Source organism: Cucurbita pepo, chromosome LG07, assembly GCF_002806865.2.
Source record: "Cucurbita pepo subsp. pepo cultivar mu-cu-16 chromosome LG07, ASM280686v2, whole genome shotgun sequence".
Taxonomy (NCBI): domain Eukaryota; kingdom Viridiplantae; phylum Streptophyta; class Magnoliopsida; order Cucurbitales; family Cucurbitaceae; genus Cucurbita; species Cucurbita pepo.
The window spans coordinates 9611563-9626060 of NC_036644.1; the positions used below are offsets into that span (position 1 = coordinate 9611563).

The 14498-nt window shown below is 35.7% G+C and overlaps 3 protein-coding genes across 3 annotated transcripts; all 3 read right to left on the minus strand.

Moving 5' to 3' along the window:
* Positions 1 to 1125: 1125 nt before the first annotated feature.
* LOC111798119 (zinc finger CCCH domain-containing protein 39-like) lies at positions 1126 to 3383 on the minus strand. Its single transcript, XM_023681096.1, has 2 exons — positions 2030 to 3383; positions 1126 to 1663 (listed from the first exon to the last, which is right to left on the minus strand). The coding sequence occupies exons 1-2, from the start codon at positions 2766 to 2768 to the stop codon at positions 1416 to 1418; spliced, it is 987 nt and encodes a 328-aa protein (XP_023536864.1). The 5' UTR covers positions 2769 to 3383; the 3' UTR covers positions 1126 to 1415.
* Positions 3384 to 4948: 1565 nt separating this feature from the next.
* On the minus strand, positions 4949 to 5931 carry LOC111799100 (zinc finger Ran-binding domain-containing protein 2-like). Its single transcript, XM_023682500.1, has 4 exons — positions 5900 to 5931; positions 5434 to 5724; positions 5279 to 5349; positions 4949 to 5169 (listed from the first exon to the last, which is right to left on the minus strand). Exons 2-4 carry the CDS (start codon positions 5715 to 5717, stop codon positions 5156 to 5158), a joined length of 369 nt encoding a protein of 122 aa, XP_023538268.1. The 5' UTR covers positions 5718 to 5724; positions 5900 to 5931; the 3' UTR covers positions 4949 to 5155.
* A 3566-nt stretch (positions 5932 to 9497) lies between these two features.
* Positions 9498 to 11374, minus strand: LOC111798819 (early nodulin-93-like). Its single transcript, XM_023682155.1, has 4 exons — positions 11043 to 11374; positions 10488 to 10549; positions 9858 to 9933; positions 9498 to 9761 (listed from the first exon to the last, which is right to left on the minus strand). Exons 1-4 carry the CDS (start codon positions 11131 to 11133, stop codon positions 9655 to 9657), a joined length of 336 nt encoding a protein of 111 aa, XP_023537923.1. The 5' UTR covers positions 11134 to 11374; the 3' UTR covers positions 9498 to 9654.
* Positions 11375 to 14498: the final 3124 nt, after the last annotated feature.

Here is a 14498-nt window from a genome sequence, read left to right on the forward strand (position 1 = left end):
TAGCATATATTGTTTGCTTTAGCTCGTTACATTTCATTGTCGGTCTTACACAATTTTAAAACTTTAAAATGCGTCTGTTAGAAGAAAGTTTACACACCTTAATAAGAAATGTTTGGACTATTAGAAGGGAATTTCCACACCTTAATAAGAAATGTTTTGTTCTCCTCTACAAAAGTTTACACACCTTAATAAGAAATGTTTTGTCTATTAGGAGGGAATTTCCCCACCTTAATAAGAAATGTTTTGTTCTCCTCTACAACAAATGTGGGATCTCACAACACCAGCGGAGAACTATGGTAGACAACTTCCCTTGTCTCCTCCCATGTTCTCTTCCTTCCCTTGTCTCCTCCCATGTTCTCTTCCTTCCCTTGTCTCCTCCCATGTTCTCTTCTTAATGCCCAAATTTATAACCCAAACCATCTCACTGGAAACATCAATAACCCAAACCATCTCACTGGAAACATCAATAGCCAAATAAACAGAATTTTCTATCATCCAACGAACCCAATTCCTTGACTTTGTCTTCTTTGACTTTGTCTTTGACTTTGTCTTTCATTCTCCGTTCATCCTATACAAATAGTTAATTAAGTGAGGCCCCGTTCTTTCTATTCTAATTCAAAAAAGAAAAGAGGGGCCGTTTGAAGGAAGGCCTATGCTAAAGTCAGAAAGATAGTTAAGGTGGTTACTCAGGTCAGCTGGTTAAGGAAAGAAAGCTCAATCGCTTAGCCGTTAATTAATTAATAAGTAGGTAGTAGGTAGTGAGGCGTCGGTACGGAGTTGCGTCAGCTGTAGATATAGACTAGGCTAAGGGACAGACTGAATCTCTTCTTCTATTCTCTTTCTTGACTTACACCTTAGACTTCCGCTGAGTCTNGATAGTGAGGCATCGGTACGGAGTTGCGTCAGCTGTAAATATACACTAGGCTAAGGGACAGACTAAATCTCTTCTTCTATTCTCTTTCTTGACTGAGCTGCAGAACGTTGGTGCCACGTATACTCACCCGTGCCACGCATGCCACGTATACTCACCCGTGCCACGCATGACACGTATACTCACTCGTGCTACTTTTCTCTCTTGCATTGACTATGAAACCTATTAGATTGGAGATTCATTCAGATTGACAATAGTAAAAAATTTGCCGGAATATATTGAATTACATTACAATTTCAAACCAGTTTTCTATGGGATATGAACAAATATGAAGAACAAACAATATAAGATATACCTATCTCTCTCTCTCTTCTTAACATACCCCCCCAAAAAAGTTCTCAGCAAAACTGCTTTTTTACACTCAATGACTCGGAAAAAACCAGCACCAACCCAACCCAACCCCCATATTGAAATTAATCAATTGAATCTCACCAAACCAATTTCAAAACAAAACAAGAACAAACAACTTCCAACTCAAAAACACTCAAACCTCCAATTTGTTGGCTGAGGTTGGAGATAGAGGCAAATCCTCAAGCCAATCGGCATAGATCCGATTTATCTTCTTGGGTCCTTTCCATTTCAGCAAGCACGGCTTCGCCTGACCCTCTGGTAGGGGAGAGGTCGCGACACTCGCTGCCAAATTCGGAGATGCTTCCATGGCCACAACTAGAGGATTTATGTTGAGGGCAGGATTAGATACTTCCCCCTCGCGTCCAAGAGAGAGTTGTAACTCTGATCCATTAAAAACAGTCAATATCCCGAAGTAGTATAATCACACAATGTCAAACGCTCCAAAGAGGAAATTAAGAGTTTGTTTGGAACAACTTTTCTGATCCATAAAGAACAGTCAACATCCCAAAGTAGTATAATCACAATGTCAAATGCTTCAAAGAGGACGCCACGACAAAGATGCTAAATAAACTAAGAGTTTGTTTGGAACGACTTTCGAAATGCTTGAAACATGGTTGAGTTAACTATGAAGAACATTCAAAGCATATCATGATTTTCAGTTCATCAAATGGCTAATCAGAATTCCAATCCACATGTTATGACAGTATTACACATTACAGAGAAAGAGAAAAGGAGAGGTATCAATACCAGATCGGCCATGAGCAAAATGGCACTTATCACCAAAGGGGCAATGACCAGTAACCTCCCACTTAGTGCATAACTTCGTCTTCCAGAATGCATTTCCATTACCTCGAAGAGAATCAGAAGCAGAACAAGAAACAGCTCTGCTAGGTTCAGAATAGCTAGAATCATTACCATTCGTCAATGGAGTTACAGTAGTTCCAATGCTTATAGCTGAACTTTCCCTAAACCTACCAGAATCATCTCTAAATTTAGCAGGATCTTCATGAAGAAAATTGCACCTATCTCCATAAGGGCATTCCTCCCCATTATAAAACTTCCTACAAAGCTTCATTTTCTGAATAATTTTCTGATCATCATTCCAGTTACTTACTGATTGATCATCCTCACGAATCCCCACAATTTCTTGCCAATTTGGTGGGGGTTGTCGCATGTCTTCAGCACCATGAGCAAAGTTGCAATTCGCTCCATTCCTACACAAACCAAGCTTGAATTTCGCACACATCCTTGTCTTGAAGAAGATATTGTTTATTCCTTTATTCATTGGACCATTTTGAACTCTAGATTGGTTTTCTTCAGAATTTCTAGCTCTTTTGAATGGAGGCAGCTGTGGTTCAAATTGCGATTGTGTATCAAATAGATCGTTCCTAGGATACTGAGACCAGCAACCAGTGGCATCGCCATTGGCTCCATAAGGATGCAGAGGCGGCGGTATAACAGAGCCTCGAATATCATTGAAACTCATCTTCTAAAATCAAATCCAGATCTCTTCGATCAATAAACACAACGAATCAACAACTTTAAATTTCAATCTAGAGAATAAATTACAAACTCTGCTTGAACAACGATCACAGAACAAAATTCCTTACAGAACCAACGCTTGTACCGATGTGATGAAACACCAGAAAAACAACAAGCTAAAGGAGATATCCACAAAAATAATCGAAAAGAGTAACAAAAACAGCCTCGGAAAGAAGAACACTGATGATACTGACCAAAATTAAAGCCGAATTCGTCAAAGGAACAAAAGAGTCCGTTTCAAGTAATGATCAAAACAGCGTTCGGAAACGCATATGCCGGCGGAATCGAGATAAATGGAAGACGGAATCAAATCAAAGCAATGGCGAAAGTGGAGGACTGGTGATTATATATTTATATATTTTGAAAGCGGCAAAAGGGAAGACAAATGTAAGAACAAAATTGATCTATGAATCAAAAACCCTAGCCGCCAAGGAGAAAGAAAACCCTAGAAAAATCAGATATTGCGAAGGCTAAAAATTCAAATCCATGGAATCTAAAATCGCCAAAATGGAACGTATTCAAAACCCTAAAGCCCAAAACCCTAATACCCGCTAAAAAGAACCTGATTTTACGGGGAGTTAAAACGAACAACTGATGACGTGGAAGCAGATTTTCTGTGGGTCCCACTTATTCCTGCTTCTTACACGTGTCCGCCCTCCATTGAATTAAATATATCTTTTCTATTTCTTTCTGATCCATTAATTACTACCTGTTATAACATTATTTTCAATTTATTTCTACGCTCACGTTTTCTAAAATATTTCTCTCTAATTTGAGGCTTTGATGTTATCCACTAAGTTTAAATTTTTCACGGCTGACTTGTTTGTTAGGTTAGAACAAGTGTCGCACAATCGTTATCCCGCTGTCACAAGAAGTGCGATTGTGACACATAACGTCGTCTTGTCTAAAATGTAAGCAACCAAGCATGTGATGTCCTACGTTGGTTGGGGATGGAGGAGAACAAAACACCCTTTATAAGGGTGTGGAAACTTTCCCCTAGCAGACTCGTTTTAAGGGAAAGTCCAAAGAGGACAATATCGGCTAGCGATATATCTGAGTTGTTACAAATGATATCAAAGCCAGACACTGGATGATGTGTCAACCTTCTCGCCCTTCCCCGAAGGGGAGTAGACACGAGGCGATGTGGCAGTAAAGAGGCTAGCCCCGAAGGGGGAGGATTTGGAGGGGGTTCCACATCGATTGAAGAAAGGAACGAGTGCTAGCGAGGACGCTGGGCCCCGAAGGGTATGGATTGTGATGTCTCACATTGGTTGGGGAGGAGAACAAAACACCCTCTATAAGGGTGTGACGGCTTTTAAAAGCCTCGAGAGGAAACCCGAAAGGGAAAGCCCAAAGAGGACCATATCTGTTAGCCGTGGATTTTGGTCGTTACAAAGCATGTGATCCTGCAAGAATATTGTTTAGATGCTATTTTATCTATGCATTTTGATGGACAATATCGAGATGATCCCTACTAGTTAAATTAAGATTTAAACGAACTTACTATCAATTCACACACATTCTTTTTCATTCGAGGTGGGAACCAATTTGGAGAGCACAACTCTAATTCCGAATTTTACATCTATCTCTTCGAGAGAAAAAAGATATTCAAATAGATTTTCAAACTCCCGTTTGTGAAAACCATAACAGTAATGGAATCGACAGACAACGATAGTTTTGTCTCTTTCTTTCCCTCAAATTTGTAGCTTTTGAGTACGGAGTTGTTCGTTAGGGTTTGTATTAGGATTATGTAGTGACACATCAATGATTAGGGCTCCTTTAGAAGTCGTTTAAACGATTATGTAGTGACACATCGATGATGTCAGTTTAAAGGGGAGTTGACAACCAAAGCCTCAGTGAACGAGGTCGTAACTATAACGATTCTAAGGCAGCGAAATTCTTTGTCGGGTAAGGTATTCTCTACCTACCCACCTGAGTCAGTTTCGAGAATAAACCATTTTACCTATACTCGTTAGATAAACTCGATTGTTCGGTCGACAACACAATCATCTAAGTTTAAGTTATTTGGATGAAAATGGACCGTTACGTTTTTGTTCTTCGGAGAAAGTGAGTCTATCTAGTTTGGAGTATGTGCATTATTTGGAAGTAGATTCTTGAATCTAATTCAAAGCTCTTGGTTCGTGGCCCATGAATGCGACCTTCAAACTCAATAGTAAAGAGAGATAATTCTAATTAATTCGTTCTAAATTGAGAATTTTGGGGCTTTTTCATGAAACAAAGTGGAAAAAAAAGAAGCAAATTGGAGAGAATCAGATGCTAGAAGCTTGTAAGTTGGCCAAATAATAGCACCACTAAGTGTTCTTCAAAATTTCAAACCGCTCCACCTGCCCGAACGAAGAAAAAAAAACGTCGTTAAGACATATAATCATGATCAGAAGGTTAACGGGTTGGAATCTCCACGTGGGTAAGCTTCAAAGTTTGATCTTTTCTTACCAAAATCCCTCGGAGTTTTGCATTTATAGCATTCCATCCTACTCGCATAATTGTGTGTTTCGCATCCTATTCTGCACAAATTCAACGTATGTCCATTAGCTCGATCAATATTAAGAGAAAAACTAAAATGGGTATCGAACGAAATTGGTTCTTACCTATTGCAGATCCAATCTCCGGATTTCCAACCGGGCAAAGCACCAATATCAGCACTCTTATATGCATTACATCTATAACAACTTGATCGGCTGGCATAGTTGTGAGCTCCACAATGGCAATACCAATCTCCTGCTAATACTTCTGTTTTGTTAAACTCGTACGTTGATGGGTCTGGGCCACCATATTTCGGGTACCCACATCGTTGACAAGCTTCCCTTTTTTTGAAGTTCACATGTTCACACACACCACACATCCAGTCTCCTCCTGACCAGTTCATGTTCATCGTCGTCCTACAATCACGAAACGAATATTCAGAATCAATAACAGCATGTTCGAGTCTCTGCCCATTTGTTGAGTAAGTGACGGGAGTGCTCGAGTATCGTCGAGACAATTAAATTCATCGTAACGCATCAATCTAAGCTTATAACGTATAGAAACGAAAAAGAAAGTGAGAGAAGAAATGACCTTAGGGTTTTGTGGAAGTCTGAATTTGGAAACTTTGGTGTTTGGTGGGTTAATGGATGCCCTTTGGAGGGTTTATATAGTTGCCAAAAAGTCTTACAAGTGGACCTTTTTTTAAGTCAAAAACATGAAATTGTTGACTTTTTTTTTTAGTCTTTTTCTTGTCTTTTATTTTTAATATTTTTATTAGTGCAAAATATGCATGAGAAACTAGCATGCTTCTTCATTATACCTAATTATTAATTAATATTTCCATTACATGACCCATGCCTTATTATTTCATTATCCCTTTATTTTAATTAAATTACTAATTAATCCTTATAATTCGAGAAATTTAGAATTTTATCCCTGTAATTTGATAAAATTTCGTAAAATGTTAGAGCTGTTTGGTCCTAAACTTTTAATTATTTACCTAATAAGTAACTAAATTAAAAAATATATGTCTAATAAGTCTTTAAACTTTCAGTTCTTTTGTCTAATAGACTTTTAAATTTTCAATTTCGGATTTAGGTCCTTGATCTATTTAATATTTTTTTAAAACCCATCGACCCACTAAACACAAAGTTAAAAATTTTATGTCAATAAATCGATTAATTTTTAAAGTTTTTGAATACTTGAAGTAGATTTTACGAACCCCATGTCCACCGCTAGTAGATATTGTTCACTTTAACCCGTTACGTATCACCGTCAATCTCACGAGTTTAAACAGGTCTACTAGAGAGAAGTTTCCACGTCCATATAAGGAATGTTTTGTTCCCCTCTCCAACCGATCAGATGTTTTAAATAGACATAAAATTCAAAGTTTAGGGACTTATTAAACATGTTTTAAGGTACAGATTTAAAAGTTTAATGAAATGAACTTATGGATTAGTCCAGTTTGTTCATGAACATCAACATAGTTCAACGACTAAAACGTCTCCATTTCATTCAAAAAGTCGTGAATCTCGACCTCCTGAAACCGAGAACGAAATATCATATTAAAACTCGTTAATCATATCATTACATAAAATGATTAAGAGAATATTCCGTCTCTCACTAAAGTTTTTATCATTTTGGAATGGTTTCACGTGCTGCATGGCCAAACATCGCGTTGCATGCTAGATGATCAGATGTCTTTATTGGTCATATTCTTTGCTCACCACTTGAGAAAGCAAAAAAGAAGAAGAAGATGAAGCCTTCCCTAAATAAATACTTTCATTTTATGTGTGGATCAAAGTTTAAACTTTATAGTATAAATATATTAATGTATATAGCCCAAAGTTTTTATTGGAATAAGTTCCTTTAAATAATGTAGCATATCCATTTGCCTAAGTCAAAATCCTTCAATCTAGTTTGAGGATTCTTTCTTCTTTTCGCATGCAATAATTCACGAGAATATTTATCCATGTCGACATTTTAAAAAGGTTCGATATTAGATATTGTATAATAATTAATTCAAAATATGATATAGGGTTTCCCGAACAACGGTAGTTATACTCGAGTCAACTGGGTCAGAGGTTAGAGGTTCAAATCTCTGAATTTTACGTGATAAACTGAACAAAATGGTCACTTGGGTTATAGCTCAATGATGTAAGATAATATATATTCGACGAACAAAAGGTGGAGTGTGATACCGAGTAAATGAGGGATAAAGAATGAACTGATATCATATCTGAATGATAGTGGTTTTCAGAATATAAAATTATGGTTAAGACATAAAATCATTGATAGTTATCATAGGAGTCCCAAAGTCTAACGTGTTTAACTTAGAGCAATTATGTTTTTGAACCTGAATTAGTTAGTTTTTGTAACAGCTCAAGCTCACTGCTAGTAGATATTGTTCACTTTGACCAGTTACGTATCATCATCAGTCTCATGGTTCTAAAATATGTCTTCTAGGGACAAGTTTCCACACCCTTATAAGTAATGTTTTGGTCCCATTTCCAACCAACTTGGGATCTCACAATTCACCCTTTTGTAGGGCAAGCGTCCTCACTAGCACATCGTCTAGTGACGGGCTCTAATACTAGATATTGTCCGCTTTGACCTGTTACATATTGTCATCAGCCTCACGGTTTTAAAACGCATCTTCTAGGGAGAAGTTTCCACGCCCTTCTAAGAAATGTTTTGTTTCTCTCTCCAATCAATATGGGATCTCACAATCCACCCTCCTTGGGGACCAGCGTCCTCGCCGGCATAACGCCCGGTGACAAGCTCTAGTACTATTTGTAACAGTCCAAGCTAACCACAAGCAGATATTGTCCGTTTTGACCCGTTACGTATCCTGTCAGCTTTATGATTTCAAAATGCGTCTTCTAAGGAGAGGTTTCCACACCCTTATAAGAAATGTTTTGTTCCTCTCTCCAACCGATATAGGATCTCACAGTTTTCAAAGACAATTTAAACTCGGAAATCGTTCAAGTCAAGTAGGTAACGTAGTCATATCGCAACAGATGCAAGAGAATATCGGAGCCATCCAGACATAGTAGGGTTAATATTTAATTCATGGTTACAAAAATTCCAAATTTGAAGCTGACATGTCAAGCAAACAAGACATTTCAAAATCACTTTTTATTTGCTGACATGGCGACACAACATATACTTGAGATAAGGAAGAATCCTAATATATAAATAAATAAATAAATAAATAAATAAACAAATTACTTCTTTTTGGCTATGATTTGTTAATATTGTATATGTGGAAAACCTTACAAAATGATCCAATTCCTTTCTCCTTTCCCTTTTCCTTTTTATTCTTTCATTTGTGATGCTTCTTAAAAGGGGAACAAATGTCCTCAATAATACTTAGTAGAATTTTGAGAAGCGTTTTCGTAACATCTCGTGTGTTCGGTGCCACGAGATTGGACCAATATGATGCTGTAGGGTCGTCCTGTAATCGATAAAAATTAATTAACGTAAAGAAGTCATCCAAGATCAAAACATTCTCGACCTTATCATTCTAAACCCTAAACCCTAAAACTCGAGAGACACACACCATTTTTGTAACAGCCCAAGCTCACCGGTAGCAAATATTATCCTCTTTGGGTTTCTTCTTTCGAATTTTCCTTCAAAGATTTTAAAATGCATCTACTAAGGAGCAATTTCCACATCCTTATAAAGGATGCTTTGTGCAATCTCCAACCGATCTGAGATCTCACAATCCACACCCTTTGGGACCAACGTCCACGTTTGCATCCGTTCCTCTCTCCGTGTAACGACCCAGGCCAACCACTAGCAGATATTGTCCTATTTGGGCTTTCCCTTCCGAGCTTCTCCTCAAGGCTTTAAAACGCATCTCTAGGGAAAGGTTTCAACCCTTATATGAGTTTTCACACTCCCGGATCTAACAATTTTACTTTATTATTATTACAGTTCAGATGCATTATTTTACTGTAGAGATGGCAGAAAAGGGAAGCATCTTAGCTTAAAACACTATCTTGAAGAAATGCACCTTTTTTTTACCTCTCTTAGCAGAGACCCATACCACCTGCAACAAACCACTAAAGAATCTCTTAACACTTTTGAAAACAAGATTGTCCTTATGGCTTAAGCCATTTGAAACGATTGTTCGTGTCGTTTTACGAGCAAATCGATTGAACTCCGATTGATTTCACGAGACAAATATCGGAAAACCCATTTTTATTTATTCAAATAGTAAATGGATTTACACAGATTTTCATAGATCAAAGTTCAAGTAGATTAAAAGAACAACAGTAAGCAAATGTTGAGATGGCTAGCTTAATCAAATGCCTGCCCTCAAATCTTTCAAGGTTAAGAACTCAATTGAGTTCATATGCTTCAGTGTTGGGATTTTGCTTGAAGGAGTTTCTTCTTGCTGTTGCAAGAACAGTCTTGTCAGCCACTATGAAGTATGCTGCTCCAGCCACTGCCAGTGAAAAATCAACCCTTTTTCCTTTAGTAAAGCAAGCAAATCAAAGTGAAACCAAATCATGACTTGGCTGCTAAGAGAGAAAAGTTGAACCTGTGGAGATTATGAGCGCTTGAGCTGTGTGATTCAGATGAGCTTTTGCCCATGGCAGCATCCTCACACTAGCCAACTGCAAAACAATATCAATTCTAGTTATCGGTTGGAGAGGAGAACGTAGCATTCTTTATAAGGGTGTGAAAACCTCTCCTAGTAGATGCATTTTAAAAACCTTGAGGGAAAGCCCAAAAGGAAAAGCCTAAAGAGGACAATATCTGCTAGCGGTGGGCTTGGACGGAAAAACTAAGCTCTTTCATTGTTTGGTTCGAAAAATATGGCGATAGCAGCTAGCTCTATATCACCAGCAAGCAGAGCCTCAACCCCGATCGGAGTAGATTGAAAATGGGCAAAATTTTAGATTCTAATCTGGTGTAGTAAACTTTAAAACTTTAGGTCCTATTTGGATTATAGGCAAATATTACTCCTGCAATTGAACCCTCTAAACAAATCAGTTGAGGGTTAAGTTAAGCCATTCACTTAAGGTAATCTACATCAGTTCATGATCTAGTTCTTCAGCTAATTTGGTCAAATTTTTCACACGAAAGTAGAACATGATGAGTGATATTAATTATTCTCCAAAAGGGAAAGATAAGGATACGTGTTTGCTTCATGAAGAAGGGAACTCACTGTGGGAATGGCAGTGGCAACACTTGCAATGGCAGCTGCTTTTGCCCCTGCTATCACACCCTCTGTTCATCAAAAAAGAAGAAACATAACTCATTAGCTTCAGATGTTGATGATAAAAGCTAAATTTATTAGAAACACAACATCAGAAATCACTAATTTTCATGGCATCAAATCTGAAGTGGATCATGGGCCACCAGCCAATCACTCAAAAACAATAGAATCAGTAAAAAGAACACAGCATATATCCAATCAACATGCGCATGGATCACATCCCGTCTCTCTTTAGCTTTTACTTAAATCATTAACTAAAAAAACAATCCATTCTTGAAGCTAAAAGAACAAAACCCTCTTTGAGGAATTTCGTCGAACAGTTGAAAGGCATTAACAAAAAAACCAAATCTAAACCCTATAAGTATGATTCAACCAATCACTATGTTCAATGAACTAGAGAAACTAGAGAAACTAAGATCCTTACATACCCATTACTTCCTTTTTGTTTTGTTTTTTGTTCCTCAGCAGAAATCCCAGAAAAAGAAAAAGATCACAAAGCATTACCTTTAGCACAGCGCTTCGCCATTGCCACTTTTGGGTCATGGGAGGGCAGATTTTTCCTCTCGAAAAAGGCCTGAGATAAATTTTTCGCCATTGTCGGAAGAACAAGAAACCAAAAACGCTGCAGAGATTAGCTGTTGAATGAAAAAACAGGGGAAGATTGGGGAAGATTTGATTTGAAGTGGAATTGAAATGCGGTTTAGTATTTATAAACATTGAAGCTGAGTGCAAGAACCGAAGGGATTTTGAAAGATTGAAGCTCAGTCGGTGTAATTAGTGGAAGAGAGTTTGATGGTTTTCCCAAATTCCAGCGTCTCCCCGAGTCTCTTGTTTTCTTCTCTTTTCTGGTTTAGTTGCAGTTCGTTGATTTTCTATACCTTTCTTCCCAAAATGCCCCTCAATTCTTAACGAAATTACGTTTATAGCCCCTTCTCTTATTTTCGTCTGTTAGGTGAGAAAAATTATTATCAATTTTAGATTTTCTTTTTTAATAATTAGAATGAGTTAATTTAAATCAATGACTTAAAATATATATTTTCAAATTTTAATTTGTTTAATTTTGATTATTTATCCAAAATTTTTATTTTTAATAAAATTAAAATTTTAATTCTGTATTCATTATCTAACATTTAATTAAAATTTGTAACTTAATTTCAATAAATTATTTCAAAGAGTTTAAATAAAAATAAAATAAATATATGCAAAATTATATATATAAATAGAAATATATATATATAAAGAAATATTGTTTGGTTGGATGTAGTAAGCTTACTTATCTACCAACCTAAAACAAATCGAAATGGACATTAAACGACAAAAAGGGTATTAAGGTAATTTCCAGTGTCCACCAACGACTCGTAACTGTTCAAAGTGAGGCTGGTCTGTTTATTTATTTAACTTACAAATTAATTTATATTTTATTAATAATTATTTATAAATTGTTAGTTTAAAAAAATACTCGTTTTTATATATTTTTATATTTTAAGAAAAAATATTTATAGAAAGAAACAATCCTCGATTAAAGGAATAGTACATAAACGAACCGAGACCACCTTTAAATGAGAACGATACTGTAGATATGATCGATTAAAAATTACTTAAAAGAATTGAAAGTAACTATCGATACCAACAAGGTGCACATTCCTTTTCGGTGGCTCGATCGTAGTTCAACGTGTTTTGCTTGAAGTAATTCTACGTTCGATGATCTTCTAAGATTCATGTGAGTGAGGACAAAACATTCTGAAAGAACCTGTGTGTGGCTCATGAGAATAATCTTCACTCTTAGAAACGAGGAGTAAGTAACGTAATCATGTCACAAAAAATGTCAGAATCATTAGGTAACGTGTATTACGTAAATGGGTTAAAACTTTAAAAGTTTATATTTATATTAAATTTATTTATAAGAAATTAATAATAAATTATATATTAAAGCCTAGGGAATTGCAATACAAGGTGGAAGCATGAGATCTTGTCCTAAAAACCATGGGTACTTTTGTGAGTTAATTCTATGGACCTATAACTTTACATAAGATTGCAACACGTGGTATAATTGAATGGCTGAGATTTCTAGTTGTACTTACTCAACAAATCTAGGTGGGTAGCACATTGATAATTTTATTTTAATTAGTTTGATTTTGTTCTTTTTATGATACTTATTGTTTAATTCTTCGTATTTAATTTTGTAACGTTAAAAGTTTGATTCTCAACCGTCGGGTTCGGTCATATATTTTCGATAAAAGTTAATTTATAAGTATATGAAGTTATACTCTCGAACGTTCGTCTAAGAATGCTAGTTCTGTTGAAATATTATCACTAGCCCAACAGAGTCAAGCCCAATAATTGTGTGAAATATCATCACTAGCCCAATAGAGTCAAGCCCAATAATTGTACGAGCCCATTGTATAGAGATTTTAGGATAAAGAGATCTAGATATTTTAGGAAAAAAATTCAGATTTGTTAGGTATAGATTTAGATTTGTTAGGTCGAGATTGGGTAGCCTCTAGTATAAATACCCCTCCACCCTATCTAGGTTATTCATCCAAGAAATCCAAAAAATATTCTATAGAGTGTCTTGTATTCTCTTCTCGATTGGTCTTAATAAAGAGTGCGAGTGTTCCCCACAAAGAGTTGTGTTCAACTAGTTCAAACGTGAAAACTTTGTTAGATGATGAAACTCCCACGTCGGCTAATTTAGGGAATGATCATGAGTTTCTAATAATCAAGGAATACTCTCTCCATTGGTGTGAGGTCTTTTAGGGAAGCCCAAAACAAACTACGAGAGCTTATGCTCAAAGTGGACAATATCATACCATTGTGGAGAGTCGTGTTCATCTAACATGGTATCAGAATCATGCACTAAACTTAGTTCGTGCCAATAGATTGGTAAATCCTCAAATATCGAACAAATGACTCCAAAAGAAAAGGAGTGCCTCCTCGAAGGCAGTAAAAAATGACTAAGACTCCAAAGGAGTCGAGCCTCGATTAAGGGTAGGCGCACTTTGTTCGAGATGAGATGTTGAATGATGAAAGTCCCACATCGGCTAATTTAGGGAATGATCATGGGTTTATAATCAAGAAATACTCTCTCCATCGGCTAATTATATCAATAATTTATAATTATATTAATCAAAAGAAAAAAAAAGTTACTTTAATTATTTAATGTGGACCATATGGTAATTTCATGTTACCTTTTTTTTTTTCTTTTTTTTTTTTGGATTTTAATTTAATGCAATATTTATTTTATTTTCTACTTATTAAAATCATAATTAAAAAAAATAAAAAAAACTCTTCTAAAATCATCATTCTTCTCATCTCCTCGATTTCATTCCCACTATCATTGATTTACTTTTTTTTTCATTCTATATTATTAAATATTAATTTTTCACATTTAACTATTTTATTTTTTATTTTTTAAATAAAATAATCTCTAATTTAACAAATGAAATTTAAAAATATTTTTATAATTTTATTTATTTATTTTTTATTATTTATTCTCCCACTGACCCTCAAAAATAATTTTTAACCATTTTAAAATTTAAAAATAAATAAATATTTTATTAAAAACAAAAAAAATTGATTAAATAATCCAAACAATTAGGTTAAATTCAAACAAAATTTAGAATCCGAACAATTGGGTTAAATTGAAAAAAATGTCGCAACTCGACCCAACCCACGAACACCTATGTTCAAATACTCGGTATTGGTTTGTGATGGTAGTCTATAGGTAATATAATCATGTCGAGATATCAGAGTCATCAGATGTTGAAATCCTATCGAAAAAGTAAGAAGGAAAAAGAAAAGCTGATACGTCAAAAACACGAGCTTGGATGAGTCGCTTTCACTGTTTTTTTTTTTTTTTTTTTTTTTTTTTTTTNTATTATTACTTTTTTTGAAATTATAAACAAACTAAAAAGAAAAAGGCAATGGTGTTGTTTGAGCAAGCAATCAAATTGCACCCAA